The following is a 27,081-nucleotide window of genomic DNA, read 5'->3' on the forward strand; positions in this document are numbered from 1 at the left end:
ACCAGTAAATCATATTTTAATTCTTATATTTTCTCAATCAAAAGAACATGATATATATATATATCACATTCATATCACAGAGTTCATGTTGACACCAAATCAACTGTATGGACGGTTACTGCTTTAATAGCCATCGTCGGATACCCACGGCTGATCTCGTCTTCTACTCATCAGACGAGATCAGCCGTGGGTATCTGATGATGCTTTAATAGCAAGTGTAAGGAGAATGTTGGTCACTTAAAACATATAAATAGACTCTCTTAAAAGCACATTCATATAAATACACATATAAATCATAGAAGTGCAATTAAAGAAAAAACAATTGACTATAAAACAAATCACAATTCAATGTAAAGGGAGAAAACTCCCACCACTTTCTGTCATCATGGCTACAACACATATCGCCTTGACACAGGTATTCACAATTTGTTCACTTTTACACGTGTATCCCCACTGGTGGATCAGTAGAGCTGTTTGACTTTTTCCACTGACGTATTCCAGCTATCCATCCACCTCTGCTCTGCTTGCATCTGTTTCTGTTTCTCACTATCTATCCACTTCAAAGTCTTCTCAAATTCTGCTTTATAATCCTGGTCAACATATACAACATCACTTTCTATTATATAAGTTCATGACTTTACTCATAAATTACAATTGGGTTTAAAAACATAACACCATTATACTGCAGTATTCAATCAAGGGCTCAGTAAACTGACTTGCTTGGCATGAGCATCATTAAAACTGCACCTATGTGATTAAAATTGCTCAAATATATTTATATGACAAAGTAATTGCCATCATATCTTCATCTTCACAAGCTTATGTTTGATTTGTTTACTCTCATCTCCCATGAGATGAGAGTAAGTGAATTGTGAAAATGTCATTTCTTTTTTTGGGACATGAGAGATGTGATTGGTTATTGAGCTCGGCATAAAGTGTATCTACTCTGACTTACTAGTAATCTTAAGGTACATAGAATTGATTGTCATTTTGTGTGCAAGTTCGTTGAATTTTCATGATAAAGAAGCACAAAAGTATCTTTGACTGAAATTAAACACTTTAAGAAAAAGGCAGTCTGTATTTATGTGTATATTTTAAAACTATTGTCTTTTCATTAGTCTAGATGATACAAAGATGGAATGTGTCCAAAAAACTGATTTCAAAATATTTGATTTCAGATGAAATTTCACTGAAAGGTTTCAAAAAGAAAAAAACCACCTATTTGCTCTATCTGAATAAACAAAGATATGTCTCCGAGTCAATTTCAGTACACCCAGTACAGTAATATTTACGTAGAAGTGTGATGGAACCTTAATTAGATGCAGTAATCACTATGATGGCAATGCTATGATGACGAAGATTTACTGCATGTGTATCTAAGACTAACTTAAGGTAACCTGCATCCCATTTTAAGGACATCAGTCTTACCTGGTAGGCGATGTCTCTGGCGGTGACAGTAGCACTATGACCTAGTGTTGTTTTGGCAGTTGTAACAGAGGCTGTCATTGTAACTTTACTGGGAGAGTCTCCAATCACCAGTTCATTATTAGGGATGCCTACATCAAACGTAAATCTTAGATCTATACTGATTATATGTTTTAGATTACTGTTTTGTTTTCTCATATTTCATTTTGTTTTATTCTGTTTGATGGTCACTATAGCTACACACCTGTCCAGGCATTTTTACCCCGTGGTAGGGCCCCCTTATCTTCGTCATCTTCCAGTGGGAGTCCGGCATTCCTTCTTCGGATCAGTTCACTGGTTGGATACTTTGTAGGTTCAACACCTGAATTGGGTGAAAGTTTTCTAAGTACTAGCAATACAGGAGACACATGCTTACTACAGAAAAATGGTTTTTTTTTACAAGGTGTAAAGAAGTAGAAAAAAAACACCCAGATTCCATCACAGTAGGCCGACTTACGTCCTTTTATGACATCATCAATAACCATCAGATTATCGTACTGCAGTAACTGGTGCTCCGCAGTCCTCGCTAATGAGTCTAAAAAGGTTTGGGCATGGGATACAGCTGAATTCTGAAATACAAACATTGCAGAGTGAAATCTAACATCATACTCATACTGACACTAAAATTACTTATTGTTCCCCGTTGTTTTGTTTTGCACAAATGCATAGGCCTAATCATATCACCTTGATTGTTGTGTTAATTTGGAAAGTCCCGATTCATAATAACTGGAAAGTTACAAATTCTAAAGACAAAGGAGTCCAAAAGAATTTTTCTCAACAAGTACTGACCTGTAGATCTTTGGTGTGTTTCTCTACAGCAGACACATAATCCTTGTGTCTCTCCTCCTCCTTCTCACGCAGAGCCTTTAGAGATTCCTCGGAGTGGGGGTGCCCCAGGGTGGGGCGCAGGAGATGGGAGTGTTCCTGTTGCCTCTGCTCCAGCTCCACCAGTTTGTGGGAGAACTCTTCAGTCATCCTCTTTCTCTCTGCTGTATATTTCTGGAGCTCTTCCTTTAGGATGTCCGTGATGAGGAGCCCGGGAACATGCCCCACAGAGCGCTCCAGATGAGACAACTGACTTCTAAACTCTGTTGAAATCACAGTGAAAAATTTTCAAGTACATATTAAAGCAGCACAACTGACTGATCTTTTGTTAACCATACTGTTAAGATTAGTATATACAGTTGAACTTTGATATCTTGAACAACAATATGTCGAACACTGGATATCTTGAACAATGATATGTCGAATATCGCGGAAATCTTGAAGTGAGATGAAAGTCCCAACAACATATTCTTTAAGTATTTTAACGTCCATATCTCAAAGCCTTGGAAATCTAAAATTTTTTTCTTGGCTCCATCGAGTTCAAGATAACAAGGTTGGACTGTATATATATGAAAATAAATCTCCTCAATGTTAATTTGCACTCTACCATAGAGGAGACATTTAGTAAAGAACTAACCAAAATCACATTCCATAACCTCTCAATATTTTAAAATCAAAATACATACAGAAGTCAATTGAGGAGCATCCACATGCTTTGAAGAGCTCAATTTTGATTTACTCTACCGGATTTAAATCCAGCATATCTCTGTTATTTAATACAAAAGATCAGAGCTTTACTATCTGCCCACTGGTTGTGGTATTCATCTATATCTATACAGAGGAATGCTATAATTTATATTGGATATCAGTAGCTTACCCTGCAGACACTGGTTGTGGTATTCATCAGACTGCGTGTAGTAAGATTGTAACTTATGTACAATGACATCAGCACATGACTCAAACGTCTCTTGTAGGGCCTGGGGCCGAGTCACGAGGCGATTTCCCTTGGCTCTATAGTACATCTAAATGAAAGAGTCAGGATTTACAAAACAGAGCTTGAAATATGATATAAATAAATCCTCAAAGAACTTTTGTGTAAGTTTTGAGGTTTCAATATTGAAGAACGAACATGTACAGTGTACCACAATATCATGTGATATCGATAGAAACTATGGCAGTTCAATCATATCCAATAAAAATTCCTCTCATTGACGAAAGAATAATATCAGTTGTCAAAATTTGAAATATTGATAAGATAGTTACAGAGTTGTCTACAATAATATATATTGATATGTGATGTATTGCCATACATGGTCAGTAATAACCCGCGAAATTCACTTATTTTGTTTAAAGTCAAATCATATGAGACAAAATCCACAGTACAAATGTATGTCCAAAATACAGAAAAATATCAGGTATCTGCAATATTGCAGCACACTGGATATTTTTTTCTACTGCGTATCTACAGATATTTATATTTTTCCTCGGATTAGAATGTCACCCTGTCATGATATCCAGCTGTACTTCTATAGACGGTTAGTAGCATTTATAATGGATGCCAATGTGGTGGGCACTTGCCATAATGAATGTGTAAGAAATTAGAATGCTACATGAACAGTGTTCTGTTCAGCAAAATGTTCTGTTTAAGTAAGGGTAGCAACCCTTGGATTTAGACAAACTCTGTATTATCCAAAATAAGGTCCTTGACAGAATGACACAGTATCAAGTTTGTTACTGGCCATCTACAGAAACATATAGGGTTCATCAAGTTAATTATTTCCGAAGACAGTCAGTAACAAACCTAATAATCAACATGAGTTGGCAATCAAAAGATGCTTCCATCCAATAAAAGAGCGGCATTCCAGTACATGATAAAATAGTTTTACCTCAGCATTTGTTAGGAGACCTTCCAGGGCCTCTCTCAGGGTTTTCTTAATGATCCCCAGAATATGTCTCTCTTCTCCCTCCTCCTCCTTCTCACCAAACACCAAGTACTTCCTGTCAAACTTGGTGGACTTGCTATTTCGCCTCAGTCTGAGTAACAAGCATCAGTCAGAGTAAAATAATGAATGAAGCACACCCACAATATATTTTCAGACGTTTTATATGACATCATATTTGTCACATACTATATAACTGATGTATGAGTAAGTTGAACTATCATTAAAACATTAGTCTAATGCATATTGCTACACCAATTCTCAGTTTAAATGTGTAGGATCATGAAACTCAATGAAATTAAAATTAAGAATGGAAGTTTCCGATGGTAAAATGTACGTTACTGTATGTTGACTCTTGTAAAACATAGTGACTGCACACTGAAAGTTTCTGTAACTCCTATACAGTGTACAAGAGTCTTTCAAGTTTGAAAAATTGTTGCTGTGCAACACAATGAATAATCTTACACCCTTCAAATCAAAAAGGGATGTTACTTTCATTAAAATGCAGTAAAATATTGAACAACACAAATTTGATAATGATTTCTTTATTTTTGTCCTTTATTGCTCATTTTGAGTGCTTATGTTTGACAGTAAAAGATTCAAGTCCATAATATTTCTCTTTTCTGCAATCCTTTAGCTACAAAAGTACAAAAAGATCGTTTTGAAATACTTCATATTTTCTACTAATTGAATTGTGAATTGCACAAATTAACTGAGAATGGGTGACATGCACATCAATTTAATTTAACACAAGTTTATATGTCTTTTACTGGACAATGTAAAATCATTTTTCTCACAAGAACTTATTTTCAAACAAATTTCTGAAGTTGCCTCTACATGAAAATATAAAGTTCTCATATACTTGTGTATGTAGTGATGAAAAATTCAAATGTCACATCCGATAAGGCAAGATCCCAGAAACTGTCTTTTGAAAATTGCCAATTATAAGATATTCACAATAACTGCTAATGACTTGTTAATCTCCATCTCCCTGTTATATAACTTGTTACTGCTACAATAACTTGTAACTTGTTATCTTATAACTTGTTACTGTTACAGGCTTAAATACTGAAATTAACCATTTCCCTATTAAAGATTTCTAACATGCATGATTTTTTTTTTTTAGCATGGAATTTTTAACCATATTCCACATAAGATTGATAAAAGATTTGTAAATTGTTTGAAGGAAGATTAATTCAAGTGAAACCATAATGATGAATGCTCTGGTGAAGTTCATGCAGAACATGCACTCAAAATGATGTGTTTTGTTCAAGAAAGAAAGTGATCACTGTAAAAGTATTCAGAATCTGAATATGGCAAAATCAATCATGCTTTATGGTTTCAACAACCCTCTCTGAGTTTTTTTCTGACTTTTTTTTTCACAAAAGAAATCCTTTGACTTTTAGCATGGATATATATATATATATATATATGAAATTAGATTAGCATATAGTACATCAGTTCAAAATGGATATTTACAAACATTTTCTCTGATTAAATGATATGGAAAAATTATAACTGTTTAAAAGCAGCACTCTTCAAAATACAAGCAGCCAGTCTTGACGAAAAGCATTTTCTTAAATAGCAACACCATCCTTATTCATTCTCTTGTCAAAATAAACCATGTCAAAGATATTAGAGGAAAGTACTAAATGATAGAAATGAAAGATAAGTGTCAACCAAACACAAAAGGGACTCCAAGGGAGACAATACTGTACCGTGGCATTGATGACGGTGTGTGAGGGGTCTCCATGCTGTACAAGACATAGCAGCACATTTGAAATGATGCTAATTGTTTACTATAAAGTCTAAAAATAGTGCTTAAAAAACAAACTTGTTCTCATCTTTAAAATATTAACCTTCAATTGCAAACATGTACCCACCCGGACAGATACTGTACACAATGTAAACACTAGTAGTTAAAAGTACATATGAATTAATGTCCACATTCACCAGAGTTTGTAAACTTGGCAAGCTGTGCAATTACTGGCAGATATGATACACTTATATCTAATACATATGCTTTTGCAGAAGAAAGAGCAAAACTTTGCTTGAGAAAATAAATATATTTCTAAAATAATCAATACAGAGAATGATAGCACCAGAGTAGTTTTGTCTAATGATAAGTTTTCTGATAAATTTCATTATATGCATGTCATCTCATTACAATGCAAGAACATGCTAGCATTTGTCACTGTAACAAAAAAGTCCCTGCACATGTACTGACCCAGATTGAACCCTTTTAGGAGAGTTCTCGGATCCACCTGTGCTGTGAGAACTCTTTCCTTTAGATGTCTGTTTCGATTTCTCCGAGGTTGTAGCAGTAGACAAGGAAGACTTCAATTTCTCCCTGGAGTCGTGGTGATGTCCTCCTACAAAAACACACATCATGTATAATTACAATTACACCTGCCTAATCTGAAACCTGTGTAATCCGTCATTTCACTGTATATTTTGACTCATTTTTTTCATGTTCTTTACACTGTGTAATTCTGTCTAATCCAGCACAAAATATCAGAAAACACAGTTTTCCTTGTATTATACATGTACATAATGTACTTTAGATTTAGAACGCTTGCTAGATTACATTGAGTGATAACACAAAACAGTTACAATAGACATACTTATTTCAAATAACTGTTTATAACAAGGTGAATTTTAAGACCACTGTTGACAAAATATATATAAAAAACAATCAGACACATCAAATACTACTACTAAGGAAGTACAATTAGCCATCCCTGTTTCTTTGTTGTAACCAGGCTTTACTGTACCTAGAAATAATCCATTTCACAGCACAGACTACTTTTGAACTGAAGCAGGGGACATGAAATTCAGAGTTAAGGAACAATCAACATTAGTTTAATACAGTATTCATATACTGTATACAATATTTCTAAAGATTTACAGTCATACCCGTCAATTCTCCATCCAGTTCAGCATCCATACCAAATCTCATCTTACTCTTCTGTGCCCTGTGAATGTAATAGAGCACACTATCATATTTCCAGGTCTCAACAATTACTGTGTATGTTTAATTATCACATGCATCGAGAAAATAAAAAAAAAATTCATGACGTAATGGATACATTCCTTTCTTCTAAATTGTTTGGAACTCAAAATGAAAGAATTTGAATATCGGGAGTACAAGTGCAATAGAAAATAACCAGCAGGCAAGATATACAGGCAAAAGCTTTCCAATACAACAATAAGAAATAAACCTTAACATGAACAGGGTGTGTATAAAAAGAAACCCACAATTCCAGTCTTTTTCCCATAGAGCATGGATTGGCATGCATATTTATTCAATAACAACATCCTTACCTTTTCTTTTGTCTATTTAATCAGAAATTTATATGATTACTAGTATTTGTTAACTAAAACTAAGTGTGTAAAATATATTGTGCTGGTGCTCATTGAAAACTCAAATAAAATTTGATAACACATGTCATTCGAATCATGCTCAAAATACAAACATATTGATTAAAATCAAAAGAAATTGTACCAGAAATTATCCGATGAAAACAAAATACATGTATCGTAGGTGGACTAACTACTGTTTCATACCTAAGAATACTCTTGATGACATTAACTGAGGGGTCCTCCTGAGGCTGTTTTCCCATCCGACTGATCGGTGTGGGTTGTACATCTGTTGACTGGGAGAATCCAACCCGGACCCCTAAAAATAAAAGTCAAGTGGAAGTCAAAGTACACTTATACCAAATGTGACATCAATCTTCCCTGTTTCATTTTGCATCAGAAGCTCTGATCTGCTCTAATCTGGTCTTTAAAATGAATATCATTTTTTAACTGCTTAAAATCTTATTGGAATTTTAAGATCTGTAAGAGTCTGAAAGGTCCATCGAACTCCAGTATCCCAATATTGAGATGAATTCACCTTAGATTTTAGCCCTATTAACTTTTCTTATGAAAATACTGTACAAAGTTTTATAGTACTGTGGTTAAATTTTTGCTGTTTTCACTATAACCCAACACTATGAAACCAAAACTGCACAGAATATAAGCTAGTCATAATATTTATAGAGAATAGACATCAAAACCACCAAATTAAAACTGCTAGAAAATGGCTTTAGAAAAGAAACGTTGAGTATCGCAGCAAATTCCTAGCTGCATACAGAACACAACAAAATCCTAGATTAGAAAGTGCAGTGTCTATATCTCGGTTTTATGCAACTTGTATTAATTCTGACAATGAATATCCAATGTGGATGAAACTGAAAAATTGACAAAGTAACAATTTGTTGCAATTTTGATTGCAAATCAAAACCAGGCCTAGAGACCATAAACAGGGGACAGAGCTTTGGTCAAATATTTTATCATTTAACATAATTTTTATTGAATATTAAAAATTATGTTAAATAATAAAATATTTGACCATAACCCCCCTGCATTACACATGAAGAGCAAATCAAGAAATCTACACAATACACAAGGTGTTACAGTAACAAAGACTTTGACACTATACAAATCAAAAACAATGATTAGTTTCACAAATTAACACTGCATGTTTTAGAGGTTGAACGTCTTAATAATGTGGATAAATGATGGTCCTGGGATCACACTTCTGATAGGGTGGTTTAAATAGGGATTTTATTAGTAGTTGATACCTCACAAGACACAGGGGACATACTGTAACATTTAATACACTTATTTACCCTGATCACTGCTCATTCTAGTTGATTTCCTCTCTGAAATGCAACATTTATCGATATTTATGATTTGGAATGGACAACATACAAATGAATGAACCAGTAATCCATGGCTTTTAATTCCACATTCATATAGAAGTCTGTATCCTATTCTGTATCATAAAAAAAAATCAGTCAGTATTCTGCCATGTCTATATATGTAAACTGTGAAATTTCCAAGTTTGCGTTAAAAATGCTAAAAATTATCACACAGCACAGATGCACTGTTGCAGTCATATGAAAGTTTACGAGTGTGGCAAAATGGGTATTCAAACATTTAATGCAGAGAGTATTGAAAGTTTGTGAAAACAAATGAAACTCTTTTGTGCCAGAGAAATGTTCTACGGTATTAGGTGCAGATTTCATATGATCTGTCAAGCTTTAATAAGCTACATTGATTTACAAAATGTAATTTTTTTCTTCACCCAGACAAAGAAGTTTGTGTTTTTGGGTCTTCTCTGTCAATCTTTAGTACACAAGTTATATTCTTGTACAGACAAGTTACACATAAATATTATAATCACAAATAATTTTCATGTGTTAAGAAATACAGTAGGAAGGGGAGATAACTTACGAACACATGAATCATATTTACCAGTTAGATTACCACATGTACTTTCACTTCCAATACGTGTTGATTTTCGGTCAGTAAACAGTAGAACTGAATGCAAAACTCCTGAATACATGGCATAGGGTGTTTAACTTATGAACATATATACAATACTATTTCTTTTGTTTTAGTTTTTTTTTTTTTAAATACTATTTTAATTCTTAAGAATCAAAGTCTGTTGGTTGTGTACCAGAATATTTCATCATCTACATGTAATCGACACTAAATGTACAACAGCTAGGGTCAATTTCTTAACTTTCAATAAAAAATAACCAACTTCATGAATATTTTGTCAATAGACATGTCTTTATCATTACTGATATAAGCATGAAATATAAGTTTTTAGCAGCAAAAAAGATGGAAGAATATCATACCTAGAGCCGGGGGTCCCTGCATGGTGCCTGAGGGGGGCCTGGGGGTGGGGTCCTTCATACAGTTTAGGTATATACTTCTGTCCTGAAAGGCCTCTAACACAGTCTTCAGCGTTTCATTTAGTTGACGAGATGTTATTTGCTGTAAAGCAGAAATACAACATGAAACTGCTATCTGTGTCTGTTGCTTAATAATCTGCATACAACATTAATTTCTTTTAGAATGATCCAGTTCAATACCTTTTAATATGCAATTTGTGTTACATACTTGCAGTGCTATGCATGATAGGATATAACATATTCCCCTTTGATAAGATCTCTTTATTTATGTGAAATAATTTCAATCTGTTCTGCAATGCAGATACCTGAAAATCTTACAAACAGGAAGTTCACTAGGCAAAATCATGTAGTTATTGTATTCATTAACTCTGTGTAACTTTCATTCATAATCACTAAGTGTGCATGCTTTGTTAATTTTTCAGAAAATCCATTTCATCAATTATACAAAACCATGCATGTAGTTCAGAGATGGATTTAATGTTGAAATGAGTTTTCAGCAAAGTACATGTAAAATGCAATGATTAAATTTAAGTCCTCTTCGTTTGTGCTAACTGCAAAGTAAACATATAATAAGTCCTCTTCATTTGTGAACGACTGAAAGTAAATGTGCTCCCATGTGATAAATTACACTAAATTTCCTTGTCAACAATTTGACAGAATCATATATTGAATAAATCTACAGTATTTCTTAAATTCTTAAAATACCCGGTAATTATTCAAATTTAGCATGGTAGCAAAGTCCTTTTCAATATATACATATATATATAAAATTAGCATTCCTATTGAACATATGATTCACATACAATGTTTGACTGGAAAACATCTAAATAATATTTAATTTTGTACGTGGTATTTCACACAAAGCTGACGTGAACAAATAAAGAAGCTGACTCTGCTCAGTATGACTAATTTTTTGATCTACTCTCTATACACACAGTGTATCACGATTTCTACAGCAACTGTTTTTTGATACAGTAAAGTTCCATCTTTTTGTATTAGTAGAGAGAATTGAACTAGAAGATGGATGAATCCCAAAAGATACCTGGAATAATTAAGTTGCTTTGTAATGTTGTTAAAATTAAGATAAAAATAATAATGTCAGAAGCGGATTTCATATTTTCAGACATAAGCCCCATGGATATTCATGAAAAAATTAATTTGTACAGAAATAAAGACTTGGTTAATTTTTTTATGACCCAATGAGTGAATTGGCCTGGAAGAAAAGAGATAGATATTTTGGATCCATTTGTTTCATTAATATTTGAGATTAATGAAATAGACACATAAGCAGCTAATTAAAGTTTACCATTTCCTGTTTACATGCAGGCTGTTGATAAAAATCAATAAAATATACATATAATATGCAAAGAAAGGTCATAAATATTGCTTTAGCTTTAAAATAAATCTGTAACAGCTGTAAAAAAAAAAAAAAAAAAAAAAATTAAAAAAATTGTCAAAATATGAATTTGACAGACATGTTACAAGGGCACAAGGCTATTTTATGATAAATTCTAAAAATATGTACACTAAATAATATGAGGTGAAAATATAAATATTTATGTGCATGCAAATATACTTCCTTAATTTGGACAAGAATATACCAGTATATCATACACTGTACAAATGATATTAACCCTGCTTCTGCAATCTCATTACCTCTTTGTCCAAATTGGGTTTCTCACAGGCATCAATTCTTCGATCAAGGTCATTTAGATGCTGGGCTAGCTGCTGAGCTTGAGAATTGCTATTGGCAACCTCAGCCTTGATCTTGACCTGCGTATTGGTCAACCAACGAGCTATTTTCTCCATAAATATCAAGTCTATCATATGATTTTTGAACCTGAAACATAAAAACATTTTTTGGTATAACCAATAAAACACATATGTCATTGTTATTCAAAGAAACTTCATGCTTGACCTTCATTGTCTGTACTAACTAAATTATTAGCACATGTTCAAAGATGTAAATCACACCTGAGAAAACTGTTATGAATGGAAAGTGAAAGATTGCTACAGTAATATTTTGAAATTGAAAACTTTCAAATTTATTTTATTTGGTAAAAAGAATGCAATTTCAGTAGAAATAATCATGGGGGAGGAATTAAAAACCCTGCTTCTGTTCATTTGAATGAGTAAATGTTTTGTTATGAAAAAATAACTGTGTATCATATCATTTCCAAAATTGTAATAATTTTGATCACTCTTCTTGATATGGTAACTTAGAAGCCAATAATTCCATTGTGCAATTCTTTGTACCTGTCCTCAAACTCCGAGGCCACTTTTGTCGCCTGATCCAGGCGTTTCTTTTCTATATCTTCCATGTCTGACATGATGGCACCTTCTGATACATCAATCTTTGAGGACATGTTCTCCAGCTTCTTACGGTAAACATCAATCTCCTCCGGACAGAAATTTCCTCCGTCAGAGAAGACCCTACAAAATACAGTATACAGTTCATTTCTGCATAAACACCTGATAATATATATCATGAATTTATGATGAATCTATGCAATAAATGAATGACAAAGTGCACTGCAATCTTGGATTCAAAAGTGATACTTCTAACCTATAGTAATGACAAAAGAAATACATCTTTCCTGTAAAGTTTAAAGGGACATTTCACATATATAGTGTGCAGTAAAAATGGGTTTGGACAAATCCTTACAAGTATAATTTCATAGTTATTAAGGAGCGTTTTTTGTACTTAAGCATTTGAAAATATATCATGCTGGTAAAAATACTGCATGGTGAGCAAACAAATGAATATTTCTTAGTGAATTATGAAAATATGTTCCCTGTGTAATATTCACTCTATGCGATTTAAAAAAAAAATAAAATCCTTCAGCATGCACATTTACATTCTGTTTGCATGTAATGTTTTAGAAATGTCCTTGATACTTTGAATGTTTAAGAAAGGACTCTATATAATAAGAGCTGTATTTGCCTACCAAAATTGATATTCATGCCTTTAATGTTACAACATTGAGTGTACTTTGTGCAAGAATCCCCATGTGATCAGTTATCATTCTCAGTTTGATCATATAACATAAAACCAGAATGACGACACATGCTGTTTTGCTGTAATTTTCAGTGTTTTTGGCCAGAAAGGGCTATTTTTCAATCAGTGTTTTTTCTAAAAGATATTAAGCTCAGGCTTGGACCTAGTTTATATTTATACCATATATTTATCTTTTCAGTACAAATACATCACAGAAAATTTTTACTCATCCAAGTTCTGCTCTACATTGTTTTCTGAAGGAAATACAATTTTAAAAAAATCAACAATTTTAATAGTTTAATTTTAGTAGAATTAAGAAATTGTGTCACTTATGATATTGTGTACTCCAAATAGATGTGAACATCAAAGACAGATAATGTGAAACTGTGTTGCACATGATCTCCTTTAGGAATTCAGAGAAGATCAAATCTCCCTTCACAACTTTAATATTCTAAGTTTTACGAGGACTCAGAAAGGCAGCTATAACGCATGGTCCTTTCCGTAATTGTCAGTAAACTTTGATATAACACTGCAATCTAAAAGCCATGAGGGTTTTATTTGTATTTAATTGGTTAATTTGATTTTGTAATGTCTTCAGACATTCAAAGCCCTCTGACTGCCTCTAAAATTTGAAGATGTATTGAAAAAAAAGATCAGATTGAAATGGTAAATATTTCAATATTATCCGGAAGTTCACTGTTTGAAAAATATTTCAGTATTTTTCCTGTGAAAGGTAAATGTAAATTAGAAAAAAAATCACTCTTTTATTCACATACTTGAAAGACTTGATAAATCTGGCATTGGACTCCCTCAGCATCTGCAGGGTTTTATCCAAGTGTTTCCTGTACTGGAGCAAGGAGTTTCTGATGATCTCCATAAAGTTTGTCAACTCATTCCCTAACTGTGACTGCAAGGCAATTAATCTGAAAATCAAATATATTGAATGAGTACTTGATTATACACATCTCTAATGAATGCCAAAACATACTTTTAAATTTTTCAAACATAACACAACAGTAAGAGAAGCCTCCTTACTTGGACGATTTTGTGGCATTGACAAAGACTACTTCTAATGCTTCAATGTCCTCTCTGAATTTATAGGCCAGTTTGTTGTGTTCCTGGGTCATCTTGTTGAAACCCTGTCGGAGTTCTGCTAGAGCTTGGATAATGCCCTTGGTGTGTCTCGTCACTCTCTCAGAGTGCATCACCAACTCAGCTGAAAAGAATCAAATGAGACAAAGATGAAAAGTATGATCTTTGAATAATCCTTATAGATTTTATGTGGTGGTTCCTTTTCATTTTTAAGAATTGCTAATCTTAACAAAATATTGTAAGTCTTACAAGCTCTAGCTGTGTCAAATTCTCTATGGTGTATCTATTGATGACACCTACCTGCCCTGACATTGTGAACGTCCAACTCTGCCCTTCTGGCTCGAGGTTTGTGGAGATGGAACCTCAACTCCAACTCACTGTTTAACTCCTCACACTACATAAAAGAGAAAGATCATTTCTTCCCCCTCACAGAAGGTACATTGAATTTTAGACTTCATTTACAAATACTCTAAGCTTGGATACCTACCTTGGCAATGACAACACTTTCAGCTCTCTCTGATGCCTGAATGTCCCACTGTTCCATATGATTTAGGAAATTCATTCTTATCCTGAAATAAATATCAATTACTATGATTGTTATTTAACTGAATTTGGCAAATGTCTTGCTAAACACCACCTATATATTTTCAAACAATTTGATTTTTAAAAAAAATCATTATCTAAATTAAAAAAATTGAAAAGCATACATGTAGTTACATTGTAACATATTAAAAGAATTAAACAGGTTGCCTCCTAGTTCCCATGAACACAGCTATCACTGAAAGTCGTTGAAGAAATAATAGCATGTAACTAGAAAGACATTCTTTCAATGCATCCTTGATATTTTATGAAGACAGGAAACTATTAAAAACATTTAAATTTTTCAGTGAACTTACTTTTTCTTGACGTCTGTTAAGACAGATTCTTCTACATCTATTTTCTGTATGTACTCTGCTTTAGAGGAGGCTGGAACCTCCACCTCTGTCATGAAGGTGGTACCCTCCCCCTCCTCTTTTGTGTCCTCCTTAGTGGGGGTATCCTTCTCTGGGGGTATTCCATATTCCCCTGCTTCTGTCAGGACATAGAAAAGTGTTCCTTTCTCTGTAGACAGAATCTCACTGACTGCCTCTGGGAGTGAACCCTCCTTGCTCTATGAGAAAAATAAAAGATAATGATTGACATATTTAATCAAATTCTCTCATTACTCCGAGTATAAACTACATAATAGTTGTCCTTCAATTCACAAGAACTCTTATAAGTAATTCATGCTATATAATGTTAGCAATAAATTTAAAAACAAAGTGCAATATCCAACCAACTACACAACACATACAGCTGAAATAAATGCTCAGGATTTCCATCATTTAAACCAGGTATAACCATGAGTGGACATAAAACCCTGGCAGTGAAGGCTGCTGAGGGGAGGGGGCTGCTGAGGAGAGGTCAGCTGAAGGGAGGGGGCAGCTGAGGGTAGGGGGCTGATGAGGGGAGGGCAGTTGCTGAGTGGAGGGGGTAGCTAAGGGGAGAGGTCAGCTAAGGGGAGGGGGCAGCTGAGGGGAGGGGGCTGCTGAGGGAGGGGAACTGTTGAGGGGAGGGGGAAGCTGAGTGGAGAGGGCTGCTGAGGGGAAAGAGACTGCTAAGGGGGATAGGGCAGCTGAGGGGAAGGGAAAGGGACTGTTGAGGGGAGGGGGCTGCTGAGGGAGGGGAACTGTTGAGGGGAGGGGGCAGCTGAGTGGAGAGGGCTGCTGAGGGGAAAGAGACTGCTAAGGGGGAGAGGGCAGCTGAGGGGAGGGGAAAGGGACTGCTGAGGGGAGGGGGCTGCTGAGAGAGCAAAACTGCTGAGGGGAGGGGGCTGCTGAGGGGAGAGGGCTGCTGAGGGGAAAGAGACTGCTAAGGGGGAGAGGGCAGCTGAGGGGAGGGGAAAGGGACTGCTGAGGGGAGGGGGCTGCTGAGAGAGCAAAACTGCTGAGGGGAGGGGGCTGCTGAGGGGAGAGGGCTGTTGAGGGGAAAGGGACTGCTGAGGGGAGGGGAACTGATGAGGGGAGGGGGACTGCTGAGGAGAGGGGACAGCTGAGGGGAGGGAAACTGCTGAGGAGAGGGGGTAGCTAAGGGAAGGGTGACTGCTGAGGAGAGGGGACAGCTGAGGGGAGGGGGACTACTGATCGGAGGGGCAGCTGAGTGGAGGGGGCAGCTGATGGGAGGGGGCTGCTGAGGGAGGGGAACTGCTGAGGGGAGGGGGCAGCTGAGGGGAGGGGGCAGCTGAAAGGAGGGGACAGCTGAGGGTAGGGGACTGCTGAGGGGAGGGGAACTGCTGAGGGGAGGGGACAGCTGATGAAACTGCTATGGAGAGAGGAGACAAGACTAAGGAAACACCCAGGTGTAAATTTATTGAACAAGGTATTGATAAATCTGAAAATTACACCTAATGAAAAACTTAAAATTAGAGAGAAGTTAAGCTTTATATATCTATATACATTTTTTAACTCTACCAAGGAAGTTATGTTTTTGTCCTGTGTAGTTTTTAAAGGCTTTTATTAATTGTTGTTAAAGTGCATGCACACCTTTACTTTCTGTTAGGGAAGAATAAATCAAATCATATGCACCAAAACTGGCTACAAGTGGATAAAAGGTTTATTTGGATAGTGAATGTAATCTATATGCTAATCAAAGACCCACCCTGCAAACACTTGTGGTGGGGTATGGCTATGAAGACTGGCACTTGAGTAACTGATCAAGCAGTTAAAAAAGCAAATGTCCACTACAACAAAACTGCTTGTTTAGAAAAACTTAATTAAACTCAAATGTACTCTAAAGATAGACACAACTGAAAAGAATGTCAAATCCCAAAATTCTTGATTGTGACAACAAAACTGCTAATATTTTAGAAAAACTTAATTAAACTCAATTGTACTCTAAAAGGTAAGACACCAAAGAAAAGAGTGTCAAATTCAAAAATTCACAATCAATCACTCAGCTGCTGCAAAGCCAAGGTAATTGATTAATAGGTGTTATTAAAGCATGTGGCCTCAGGTCAGATTAAACAAATTAGCTGGGAAGTCTGTCACCACTTAATTGTATAAGACCTCATGATGACCCTGAGTGACTCACTGTCTATGCTAACATGATATATATATATCATGAGAGATTCTCCTGTGTATATTTCCAATGGATGACGAAAAGTACACAATGCCAGTCAACCGATTCCTGAGTGTCAGAGTTTAAAAAACTGGTTCTGGATATAAATAGCAGTAGCAGGTCCCTGGTCCTCGGTAACAATTAAAGTGTTTTGTGGTCATACTTCAGCAGTGGATTTTTCACTCCAGGTATTCTTTAAGCTTATCAGACTATGAAATGTATCAGCCTTTCAAAACTTACAGGAAATATTAGGAAAGATAACTTTGACATGTTACATTTATCTGCATTAGGAGTATTCACATTGATTTTATATTGATTGTGGATTTTCATCCTCAGGCAATGGAAACACAATATTTGTGTAACCAGGTAACTTCATTGTAGTATTGATTGAACATTTGAAATTCCAATAAGATTTAATGATAGGTGCCTGTATTGATTTTTCTGGATTGCTCTGTACAGTTTATAACATACAACTATATGAATGAATTTTCTTCCGGACGCCAGGTAATGCAGAGTTTAAATGTAAATTTTGTTTAAAAATAAATGGCTGAGTTTCTTAAATAAACAACTTTTCTTTATGGATTTTCTTTGCTGAAGTTTAACGTTCATGCTATAAACAATGATATACATTACAGCAGCTAGGCCTTCTAATGGAAATGATCAGATTTGAATATAAATGCCAATGATATTTACACATGAAGTTTTCCTTGTTGTATTTCAAAATAACCTGGAACATACCCGTAGCACTGAGCACTATTTTAAAAAAAAAATGATGAACAAATCTTATTTCTGAAATGTTCTTTTTCTCATAAATACCATCATAAAGAAAGTTGTAAACCATTATAAAGAATATGGATTATTACAGCAGGTCTTTAAAAGAATTTGACAAAGTACCCTAATATTATATCACTGATAGACAGATTGTGAAATTTCTTTTTAATGTTGACGTAAAAAAGAAACATGATCTTTAGAATCTTGTTCTGCTTTGTAATTTCTATTGGGGCGTTAAGTTTATTATAGTGGTTTTTCTACACAATCAAACCTGAACTGATATACATCAATGAGAAAGAATAAAACTGAATCCAATGTTTACTTATACTTTCAGCTATTCTGAGACAGTAAAAGAAGATACAAATGGCCACGATGAAGAAAATGAATCATTGATGATTACTGGAGAAGTCTTAATGTAGTACCAGCTATTGAGTGCCCTCTGCAATATTAATGATTGTGCTTCATTAACAGTAAAGGCTAGCAGTGATGGGCACTGCTGTAGACAACCTGTGCATAATTCTCGAACATGATATTGACGAACAATATCAGTACCAGCCCGGGGAAATTGTAAGAGGTCGTGTGGATGTGACCTTGACCCGACCCTTTACCATCCGCACCATATCTATTGGTGTGAATGGACAGGGCGTCGTTGCCTGGGAGGATCATGAACTGGGATCGTTTCAAGCGGATGAGGAGTACATCAATGCCTCGAATCAGATCAACCACGGAACTAATCACTATGACAAAGGCTGCCACCAATTTCCTTTTGATTACCTACTGCCAAATAATTTACCTTCCTCATTCATAGGAAAATATGGAAGTGTGACTTATGTTTTAAAAGCAGCTATTCATGGAGACAAACCCGGGGAAACTAGTATAACTAGTGAACCCTTTTTAGTATTAAGACATTCCATACTTCCTGAACAAAGCACTAAATCTGTTGGGATCTCCAAAGAAACAAGATTATGGTCAACATGTGCAACTGGGAAACTTAAACTTAGTGTTGAGGTAAACAAGGCTGGTGTTTTTCCTGGGGAGGACATGTTCATTCGTGCAGAAATTGCCAACAAAACTCCAATGCGAGTGACAGCAGTGCAAGCCTCCTTAATCATGGACAGTGTATATCATGCAAGACAACGGAAAATTCAGTACCATCAAATTGTGAACAAACGCAGAGATGAGTATGAATTGATGAGTGGTGACGGGAGACGGTGGCAAAACGTTCGATTAACTGTTCCGCCCTACATTCCCGAATCCACATTAGAACACTGTGACATTATTGAGATTTCATACAAATTTCAATTTCGTGTGGAATTATCTGGTGGGAAAGAGGTGAAAGTGGAATTACCGATTCGGATCGGGACTCATCACATGGGTCTGGAGATTCCTGAAAATGCCAAAGTAGATAGTGGTAGATACAACAATGAATGGAGCACTCGGCATTTCCCTGGGGCTGACAAAGAAATGGGGAACGGTTTTGAAAGGGAGACAGCCGCCTGGGAAGGAGGGGTCCCAGAACTCCGCCCTGTTGATTCTACCATGATAAATCCACTGTTCCAAAAGCAAGTACCAGGTCACTTTGAACGACCCAAAAAAATTTCTGAGGAGGACATGCCAGAGATAATCGAGAATACAAAACTTTGAACATGAAATATATGCTCTGCATCATAATGTTTTATCTTGTCAGATATTTCTTTGTTATTTTGTTTGCAATGGAACAGTTTTTATAGAAACTATGTAAAATATTTTCAAAATCTTAGCTTTGGTAAACTTTTAAAACTTAAATCTACATACTATGTATTCATAAACCATTTTAATCAGGTTGCTTCAATTATGAGTAAAATGAAATGCAAATTAAATGTTAATTCTTAGCTCTTTCATATTCACCCCTGTATATACAATATGCTTTTAAGTATTAAGTCTTTATCTGCTTAAAATTGAAAGCTTGTCTGAATGTAAAATAAAAGTGGATTATCTTTACCAAAGTGCTTTTTTGCTTGTGTTTTCAAAGTAAGTTTAACATACCTGATATGTACAGTATTAATTGCAAATACATTCAGTGATGAAATACATTGCCTGTAAATAGACAGGTGGCATTTGGGGAGGAGACATACTGTGCTATCAATCTGCACATTTTTTTTAAAATTAAAGTTTACGAAATGACTAAGATATATATATAAAAAGTTCCTCATCTTATTTCATGCATATGCATCCTTCACACACACCAAAAAAGATCATCTAATTAACACATTATAGTGAAAATGATTGACATGTGAAGAACATTTTATTCATTTGAAAATTGCTTCAGAATACGTTTTCAGAATAGTGCTGTATCTATTACCATGAGTTAAGAATGCAGAACTACTTTGAACTATGGTTGACTAACTGTGAATAGACCTTTCATCTGGAACAGTTTTATTCTTCTTATGTATAAACAAGTGTCTTTTCTAAGTCATAATATCCTGCAGAGAAAAAAGTCTGCACAAAAAACGAAGAAAAATATGGGAAATAAATTATAATTCTATTAAGGACATACGCAATGTTTCTCAATAATATACATAATTTTTCGTGATGTTTCACAGATAATTCACTTGCACTCTATCTCGTTTCTACAAAAAAACCATGTCTGTTTTAGAGTTAGCATATTTTGATAGTTCCTGTTTGTTGCAAGTAAAAATATAAAGTCACCTCTTCTGTTTTATGTACTACAATAATTAAGCTGTATTTAAATGGATGTTACTGTAGCAAAGGAGATAAAAATCATTGGAACATTTGGATATTGAGAGTTTGGGGATCCAACCACTAACCTACTAAGGCCTATATATAAAGTATGATGAAATCACTACAATGTAAAATATTGAATTCTATTTCTGAAATCATATAAGAACTTTTCATATTTAGGAGAGTAAAAATTTATTTTTTCTCTAAAGCAATAAAAAAAAAAATCTACATTTTTATTGTTAACTTAAAAAAGTCTCAAATTTCTTTGAATCCCGATCTGCTATCCAGCCCACAGTAAACAGTTTACGAACTGTTGACAAACATCAATTGAAACTGTTGACCGATTGCCCTATTTTCATTGGCTATGCATATGATGTAATCTTCGATCCATGCCTGCAACACCATGCATTTTCTGCGGAATTTGCATTTAATGATTGTTATGTAATGTGATCTATATATATATATATATATATATATGTGTGTGTGTGTGTGTTGTATGTGTCACAAATCCCTGACGTTTTCATAAATATTTGAGAAGGGGAAATCGTTTTTTTTGTTTAGGTGAACATGTAATTTATAATAGTGGTAATAAAGCATCATAATTGCAATTTTTTTTCAATATAATTACATTTCTACATGAAGAACCCAAAGACCCAAAGACAATAGCTGTTTTGTTTGACTGTTGGCCTCAGCCGTAGGACCCACTGAATGACTGTATGCTGTTATTTACAATATTACTACTGTTATGCAGTTTCAGTATAAGACATTGACCAATATTGCTGATTGTGATGCATATAGATATATACAAGTATAAAGGTACACATGCAGACAGCTGGGTCCAGAAATACAGAACCCAACAGCCTAGCAAATAGTACAACAGTAACCAGAGCATGGATACCAGTATAGTTTCATTTGGAAGATATTTCTCTATTTTTTAAAGCTTTTTTAACAATATTGCATACATTAATCTGTGATGAAACTCTTGATAATAAAGTTGTTATAGATATTCACACATATGATATGAACAACCAACAGTTAGTTAATCATTCGGCTGACAAATCCTGCATTGCTACCTTCACACTTCCTAACCATTGACATCATCACATATTAAATGAATATATTTTTATTAATTATAAATCCACTAATATTTCATGATACACCAAATTGTTAACTTTGTTCCTCAAACGTCTGTAAAGAATTTGAAAAATAATTGATTTGCATAAAAGAAGGCAGGAACATGAACCTCAGATATCCTGTCATAGGTGAGCATAATGAACACCGGGTATGCCCATTTCTTGTCTTTAGAAGCACTGCATACATTGTTCTATCTCTGTTGGTTGTTGTTTATATTTTGCTGATTTTCATCAAACTTGACTTTAAAAGTGTTACTATAATTAATATGAATCGCAGCAACTCAATTGTACACATTACCTGTTAAACTTGCAGGAAAAAGTTTTTGATAATAGATTAGTTATACCAGATATCTAGAGAAATGTCAATAGGAAATTCATTTTTTGAACAAATGTCCTTTACTTGTTTTATTACAAACTATCACTACATACACCCTGCAAATCAATTTTGATTGCTCCCGAGATATATTAACCTGGAACATTCATTTAATTTATAAATCTAATCATTAATGTGTCTCTAAAACCCAGAACCTCCCACATGAAAACATTCACATGGTAATACAGATGTCCTGAAGTGCAGTATATTTAGAAAAAAATAAATATAAGGGAAATAACTCTGCAAATATACTCCACCTACCCCGGCCTTTTCTTTCGACTTCTTAGGAGCAACGATCTTGGATTTGCTTCTCTTCTGAGGAGAAATAAACAAAATTGTATTAAAAAAGCCACAAACTAACTAATTAAGCTAGAGACTTATAGGTACCTAAATCACTTTTCTCCTGGTATGATATTCATAGACATGATACAGAGCTAATTAAACCAACTAGCTAGAATATCTGCAGCAATACTTTTATTCCACTCAATCATGTATAGGTATATTTATGCTTTTATTTTTTGTTTAATCTTTACACATTATTCTTATATATTTCATTGATCAATACATGTCTTTCTTTTTTTAAAAATATTGATAGGTATATAAGGAGTGTAGGTATGTTAACTAAGGGTCTTACTTCATAGAGTATATACTGGGCATGATTAAAATGCAAAATATTTGTTAGCTTGAAAAAAAAAACTGTTCAATTAAAATTTTTCATGGGGCCAAACATTCAGTAACAGTGAGTAATTCAACATTATTTGTTAAATTTTAGGTATGGTTATCTAAAATATCTGATTTTCCAAGCTATTGAAAGTTTCTGATTTGATATTTTACCCTCAACCCTAAATTCATACTTATTGGTAGATATTTTAGGTTTATCTGAACTTTTTACTTAATGACTATTCCTATAAATTTCCACATATAACTTTGAAAGGACACTACTAAAATGAGCATAGCATTGGTATTTATACCTGAACATTGGCAGATAACATGTTATCCTACACTCTTCCTATTTATAGTACTATTGATAAAACAAAACTTCAGACCAAAAAACATTAATAATAGTTACAATAAGAAATGATAATAATCAAGTTTGATCAAATGGGCCCAGAGGATTTAAGGAAGAATCTAAGAACAACTTTGTGATGACCAAAGCTCATTTAAACCTTCAGTTCAGATGAGCTATATTAGACTGCACTGAATCAATTCTACATTTTATGTTAACTGCATATACACGGTAGGTTTTTTAAAAGTTGGTGAAATAAAGAAGAAAAAAAGGTTAAAGGGAAAGGCAACCCTAACCACATTGTTGCCTTTATGAATAAAGTATTTCTTTCTGATATCGTAAATGACAGTCTTTAACAACAAAAATCCTTGCTTAACGATTAAATCAATATTAATCTATCTTATATTCCAAATTACCCGCCGCTAAGAGAGCGGCCATTGAAGTTTAATTTATTACGTCACACCGTCGGTTCCGCTTTATTTCATCAGCAGCTCTGTAAACATGACAAGTCACGAACAGTTAAGTTTGGAGTCGAATAGATTTGAGCCCATTCTTTGGCAAGAGGAATTTAAGAAAAGAAGACGTTCAGTCAAGTCGCAGACCAGGCAGATGGTACTCGTTTCTTCATACATGTACATGTCTCAAACCTCAACTTGTCATTACGCAAATAATGGATCCACAGTTTACATAGTATTTTCTTTTCAAATAACCTTATTGAGTCAGGAATTTCGGGAAAAAAACTTTTTTCACATCTCCCCTTTGCATTAGTGTAATCAACTGCTTGACAAGAAGGCATCCACATATTAACAATGTATTCTTAAAATCTACCACATGCACATCTTTGACGATCTTAGAATCTCATCAAAACCAGAATAGATGGTGTGATGTCAGAATTATTAATTTTTGTGGTCTTGAATACAAAAGAGTTCCGCTTCATGGCAGCCTCTATAGATGGCGGGAATTTCAATTTTTAACATTTTAAATTAGTACTGAGGCTTATCTAGGCCATGTATCAACAGAATAATATGACAAATCATTATCATATAATTAATCTTATCATTTATTATGTAAAAAAAATTTGGGTTGCCATTCCCTTTAATAACTGAATTATGATACCAAAATCAAATATTTGTTTCGTTTACTTCACTCTTGAGTTTGAAAATTGAAGGTTGATATTGTGACCTATTGATATAAACAGGTCTAATTCTTTAATTAATCTTTCCTTTGAGAGTTTTCATTAGCATCCACTTAATCAAGAACCTCATTGCTTGGTAGTTACATGTAAATACACATGAAAAGAATGTTTAGAAATTTGGATTGTTTATTTTTTTACCCTCTTGCATAGGTTTAGAAAGAGTTACCTGATGTGAAATGTACATTTTTTTGGTTTGTCTTAAAATTTTCTAAATAGGCGTTAACATGGAATATACTAAGGAATAATTAATTTTTATAGGAATGACCTACCACTGGTTGATTCCTTCCAACTTCAAAGAATTTACACACACCCTCATCATAATCCTTCAGTTCATCTCTCACCATCATCGGGTAATTCTTGACAATATCCATCTGGTCCTTATGAAAAACCTCATACCTGTGAAAGGTAACCAATATTCAAGAAGGAAATGTGTACACCAGCGGCATTTTAGAACTGACCAATCAAAAATTATTCGATCAATGGTTGCTCTTTTAAACTTACGCAGCTTTAATCTTGCTCAACATGTTTAGAGCTTTTTCTAGACTGTCTTTGAGTTGCTTTTCAGTAGCATCTTGCCTCATCCTGTCCATAATAATATCTAAGTGAGCCTCTTTGTCCTGAAATCAATAGCATGGACTCAAAGTATAATCGAAGAACTATTGAAAATCCAAACATAATGACCAACAATGACAGCTTGAAATTTTCATCATAAATATGGTGTATTTAAAGCAAGACAACATGAAAAGCAAGAATAATCCTGTAAAAAATCATCTAGATAAGATATCTTGCTTGTTGACATTTGAAACAGAGAATAACTGAAATTAACGCTTTGATTCTTAGCTAACAAACCCCCTAACCTTGCCATGCTCAATCAGTTACCTGGTTTTGGTTGTCGTGCTGTTGTCGACACAGCTCCAGTTTTTCCTGCAGTGCTCTCTCCTGTTTGGCCAGGCCAATCTCATGAACATCCCACACATGGGCAGCTCCCTGGGCAAACTTAAACAGCATCTTAAGTCTCTCCGTCGTTTCCTTCATGTGCTTCTCCAGATTTTTCTATAAAATGCAATTTATGATTAAATCTTACACATGTAATCTGGTTTTCAATACCTCTTATTTCTTCTATATAATTACCAAAAATTTTGAATACTCTATACAGCTTTATTTTCACTAATTTCACTATTTTTATGGAAGATAGAAATTGTGCAGAAAAAGTTATATAACAGTAGCTATTCCATTATATCATATGAAAATAAAATCTAAAACAAATTTAAAACAAAGTAAAAAACAGATCTAGACTTCGGTCAGAAAATGTGAAATCTGGAGTGAATTCAAAGCCATGTCCAGTGCATGAAATCTGGAGATATGCTTCACTTCCACAATAATTTATGTGTTTTGTAATTAGATAAAATCAAGTTGTTAGATGAGTACTATATGTGCTAACCTCCATTGTTTCCAAGTTGTTCTCAAACACTTTCTGTCTCTCTCCCACCAGAGGAAGCATGTGTTGATCCACCACTTGTTGGGCTCTGGGAGGGGCACATATTCCATCCTCAATCAGGGATGTCTGTCACATCAAACCAAGATTAAGATCAGAAGTGGTTAGAATACACTGTTAAAATATTTTGCTTGTACATGTACATCTGCACCATAAAATAAGCAATTTTGATTTTAAGAAGACTGTAATATGACAAATGCATGCTATATCTTTCATCCATTTTTACATTTCACACAATATTGTAAAATCACTAAAGACACAGTTACTAAAACTGAAATAATGAAGAGTATTAAAGCAATAATGCTTAAATTTCTGACTGCTACTTCTTTGTGTCTTAGACGGACATACTTATAGATGTCATTTGTAACTGTGTAAAAATCAAGGGATCATCTACAAAAACTAAATGAACTTAGCTTGTCTTGAATTTTACCTTGATGAATTCAATTTTCTCTAAGCAATCCTGGCAGACTTTCTCATACTCTGTATGAATTTTGGAAAAGTGAAGCTGGTTCACAGAATCTGTTAAAACAAAACTGGCAATTTTAGTAAGTTGATCTCATTCATCAGTTTACCATATACTGTGGAATCATTAGAATTCGTGGTGGCTCAATTTTCGTGGAATTCGTGGGTACCCCTCACCCACGAATTTACATCCTCAGCGAGTAAATAATCATAGTTACATTCCAGGGTTATCTTTCTTACAAATGTATAAATTCACGAAATTACATCCCCATCGAACCCGTAAAAATTTAGCAATCCACGAAAATTGGCCCCCACGAATTTAAATGATTCTACAGTAGAAATTTTCTATATGTTGGATTTTGGAACCTAAATTTTAATCAAATCGTAGGCACACCCTACTCTCAAGGGAATTTTTTCTTGGCAACAATATATGACTGTAGTAAAATATAATGTTTTTATTTGTGAGTAATAATTATTTGTGAAATGAATTATAAGTGAATTGATTTATAGGTGTGTGTAAATGGTAATATACAGGAAGTAGCTCATGGTGCAGTTTTCTTTTAAAAATGAAAAAAATATAACACTACTAGTATACAGGTTTATCAGACTGACCTATTTCCTTTGTGAGACTTTTAATTGCTTTATCCCATTGGTACACAGCTGTTTTTGTGGATGCTGGAGGCTTCAAATCACTAAAATATAATGTATAAACACATAAGAC

General features: G+C 34.4%; 2 protein-coding genes across 11 annotated transcripts in view; one reads left to right on the top strand and one right to left on the bottom strand.

Moving 5' to 3' along the window:
• Positions 1–27,081, bottom strand: part of LOC125679736 (coiled-coil domain-containing protein 180-like) — a 32,787-nt gene continuing 5,706 nt past the window's right edge. Inside the window, exons 11-39 of one of the 8 annotated variants that reach the window (XM_056153718.1) lie at positions 26,973–27,052; positions 26,329–26,417; positions 25,845–25,967; positions 25,283–25,456; positions 24,905–25,020; positions 24,673–24,799; positions 22,464–22,517; positions 14,966–15,219; positions 14,557–14,638; positions 14,370–14,463; positions 14,013–14,193; positions 13,754–13,900; positions 12,236–12,412; positions 11,636–11,819; positions 11,286–11,306; positions 9,923–10,061; positions 8,906–8,938; positions 7,797–7,908; positions 7,554–7,565; positions 7,146–7,204; positions 6,457–6,601; positions 5,948–5,983; positions 4,176–4,323; positions 3,167–3,311; positions 2,254–2,552; positions 1,922–2,033; positions 1,670–1,786; positions 1,429–1,556; positions 1–590 (exon numbers count right to left, since the gene is read on the bottom strand). In XM_056153718.1, coding sequence (XP_056009693.1) covers positions 462–590; positions 1,429–1,556; positions 1,670–1,786; positions 1,922–2,033; positions 2,254–2,552; positions 3,167–3,311; positions 4,176–4,323; positions 5,948–5,983; positions 6,457–6,601; positions 7,146–7,204; positions 7,554–7,565; positions 7,797–7,908; positions 8,906–8,938; positions 9,923–10,061; positions 11,286–11,306; positions 11,636–11,819; positions 12,236–12,412; positions 13,754–13,900; positions 14,013–14,193; positions 14,370–14,463; positions 14,557–14,638; positions 14,966–15,219; positions 22,464–22,517; positions 24,673–24,799; positions 24,905–25,020; positions 25,283–25,456; positions 25,845–25,967; positions 26,329–26,417; positions 26,973–27,052 — 3,517 coding nt within the window. In that variant the 3' untranslated portion in view covers positions 1–461. The remainder of the gene's footprint in view (positions 591–1,428; positions 1,557–1,669; positions 1,787–1,921; positions 2,034–2,253; positions 2,553–3,166; positions 3,312–4,175; positions 4,324–5,947; positions 5,984–6,456; positions 6,602–7,145; positions 7,205–7,553; positions 7,566–7,796; positions 7,909–8,905; positions 8,939–9,922; positions 10,062–11,285; positions 11,307–11,635; positions 11,820–12,235; positions 12,413–13,753; positions 13,901–14,012; positions 14,194–14,369; positions 14,464–14,556; positions 14,639–14,965; positions 15,220–22,463; positions 22,518–24,672; positions 24,800–24,904; positions 25,021–25,282; positions 25,457–25,844; positions 25,968–26,328; positions 26,418–26,972; positions 27,053–27,081) is intronic. The other 7 variants (XM_056153721.1, XM_056153720.1, XM_056153719.1 and 4 more) reach the window with 7 other exon arrangements.
• Positions 17,108–19,960, top strand: LOC125679737 (arrestin domain-containing protein 2-like). 3 transcript variants are annotated; one of them, XM_048919194.2, is made up of 2 exons: positions 17,108–17,392; positions 18,310–19,960. In XM_048919194.2, the coding sequence occupies exon 2, from the start codon at positions 18,462–18,464 to the stop codon at positions 19,617–19,619; it is 1,158 nt and encodes a 385-aa protein (XP_048775151.1). In that variant the 5' UTR covers positions 17,108–17,392; positions 18,310–18,461; the 3' UTR covers positions 19,620–19,960. The 3 variants fall into 3 exon arrangements, with proteins under 3 accessions (XP_048775151.1, XP_048775152.1, XP_048775153.1); XM_048919195.2 differs by having other exon boundaries at positions 17,246–17,570; XM_048919196.2 differs by lacking the exon at positions 17,108–17,392 and adding an exon at positions 17,551–17,708.

This window comes from Ostrea edulis, chromosome 2 (assembly GCF_947568905.1).
Source record: "Ostrea edulis chromosome 2, xbOstEdul1.1, whole genome shotgun sequence".
Classification (NCBI taxonomy): domain Eukaryota; kingdom Metazoa; phylum Mollusca; class Bivalvia; order Ostreida; family Ostreidae; genus Ostrea; species Ostrea edulis.

Coding starts and splice junctions, on each gene's coding strand:
- LOC125679737 (XM_048919194.2), top strand. CDS start 18,462: ATGGGCACTGCTGTAGACAACCTGTGCATAATTCTCGAACATGATATT.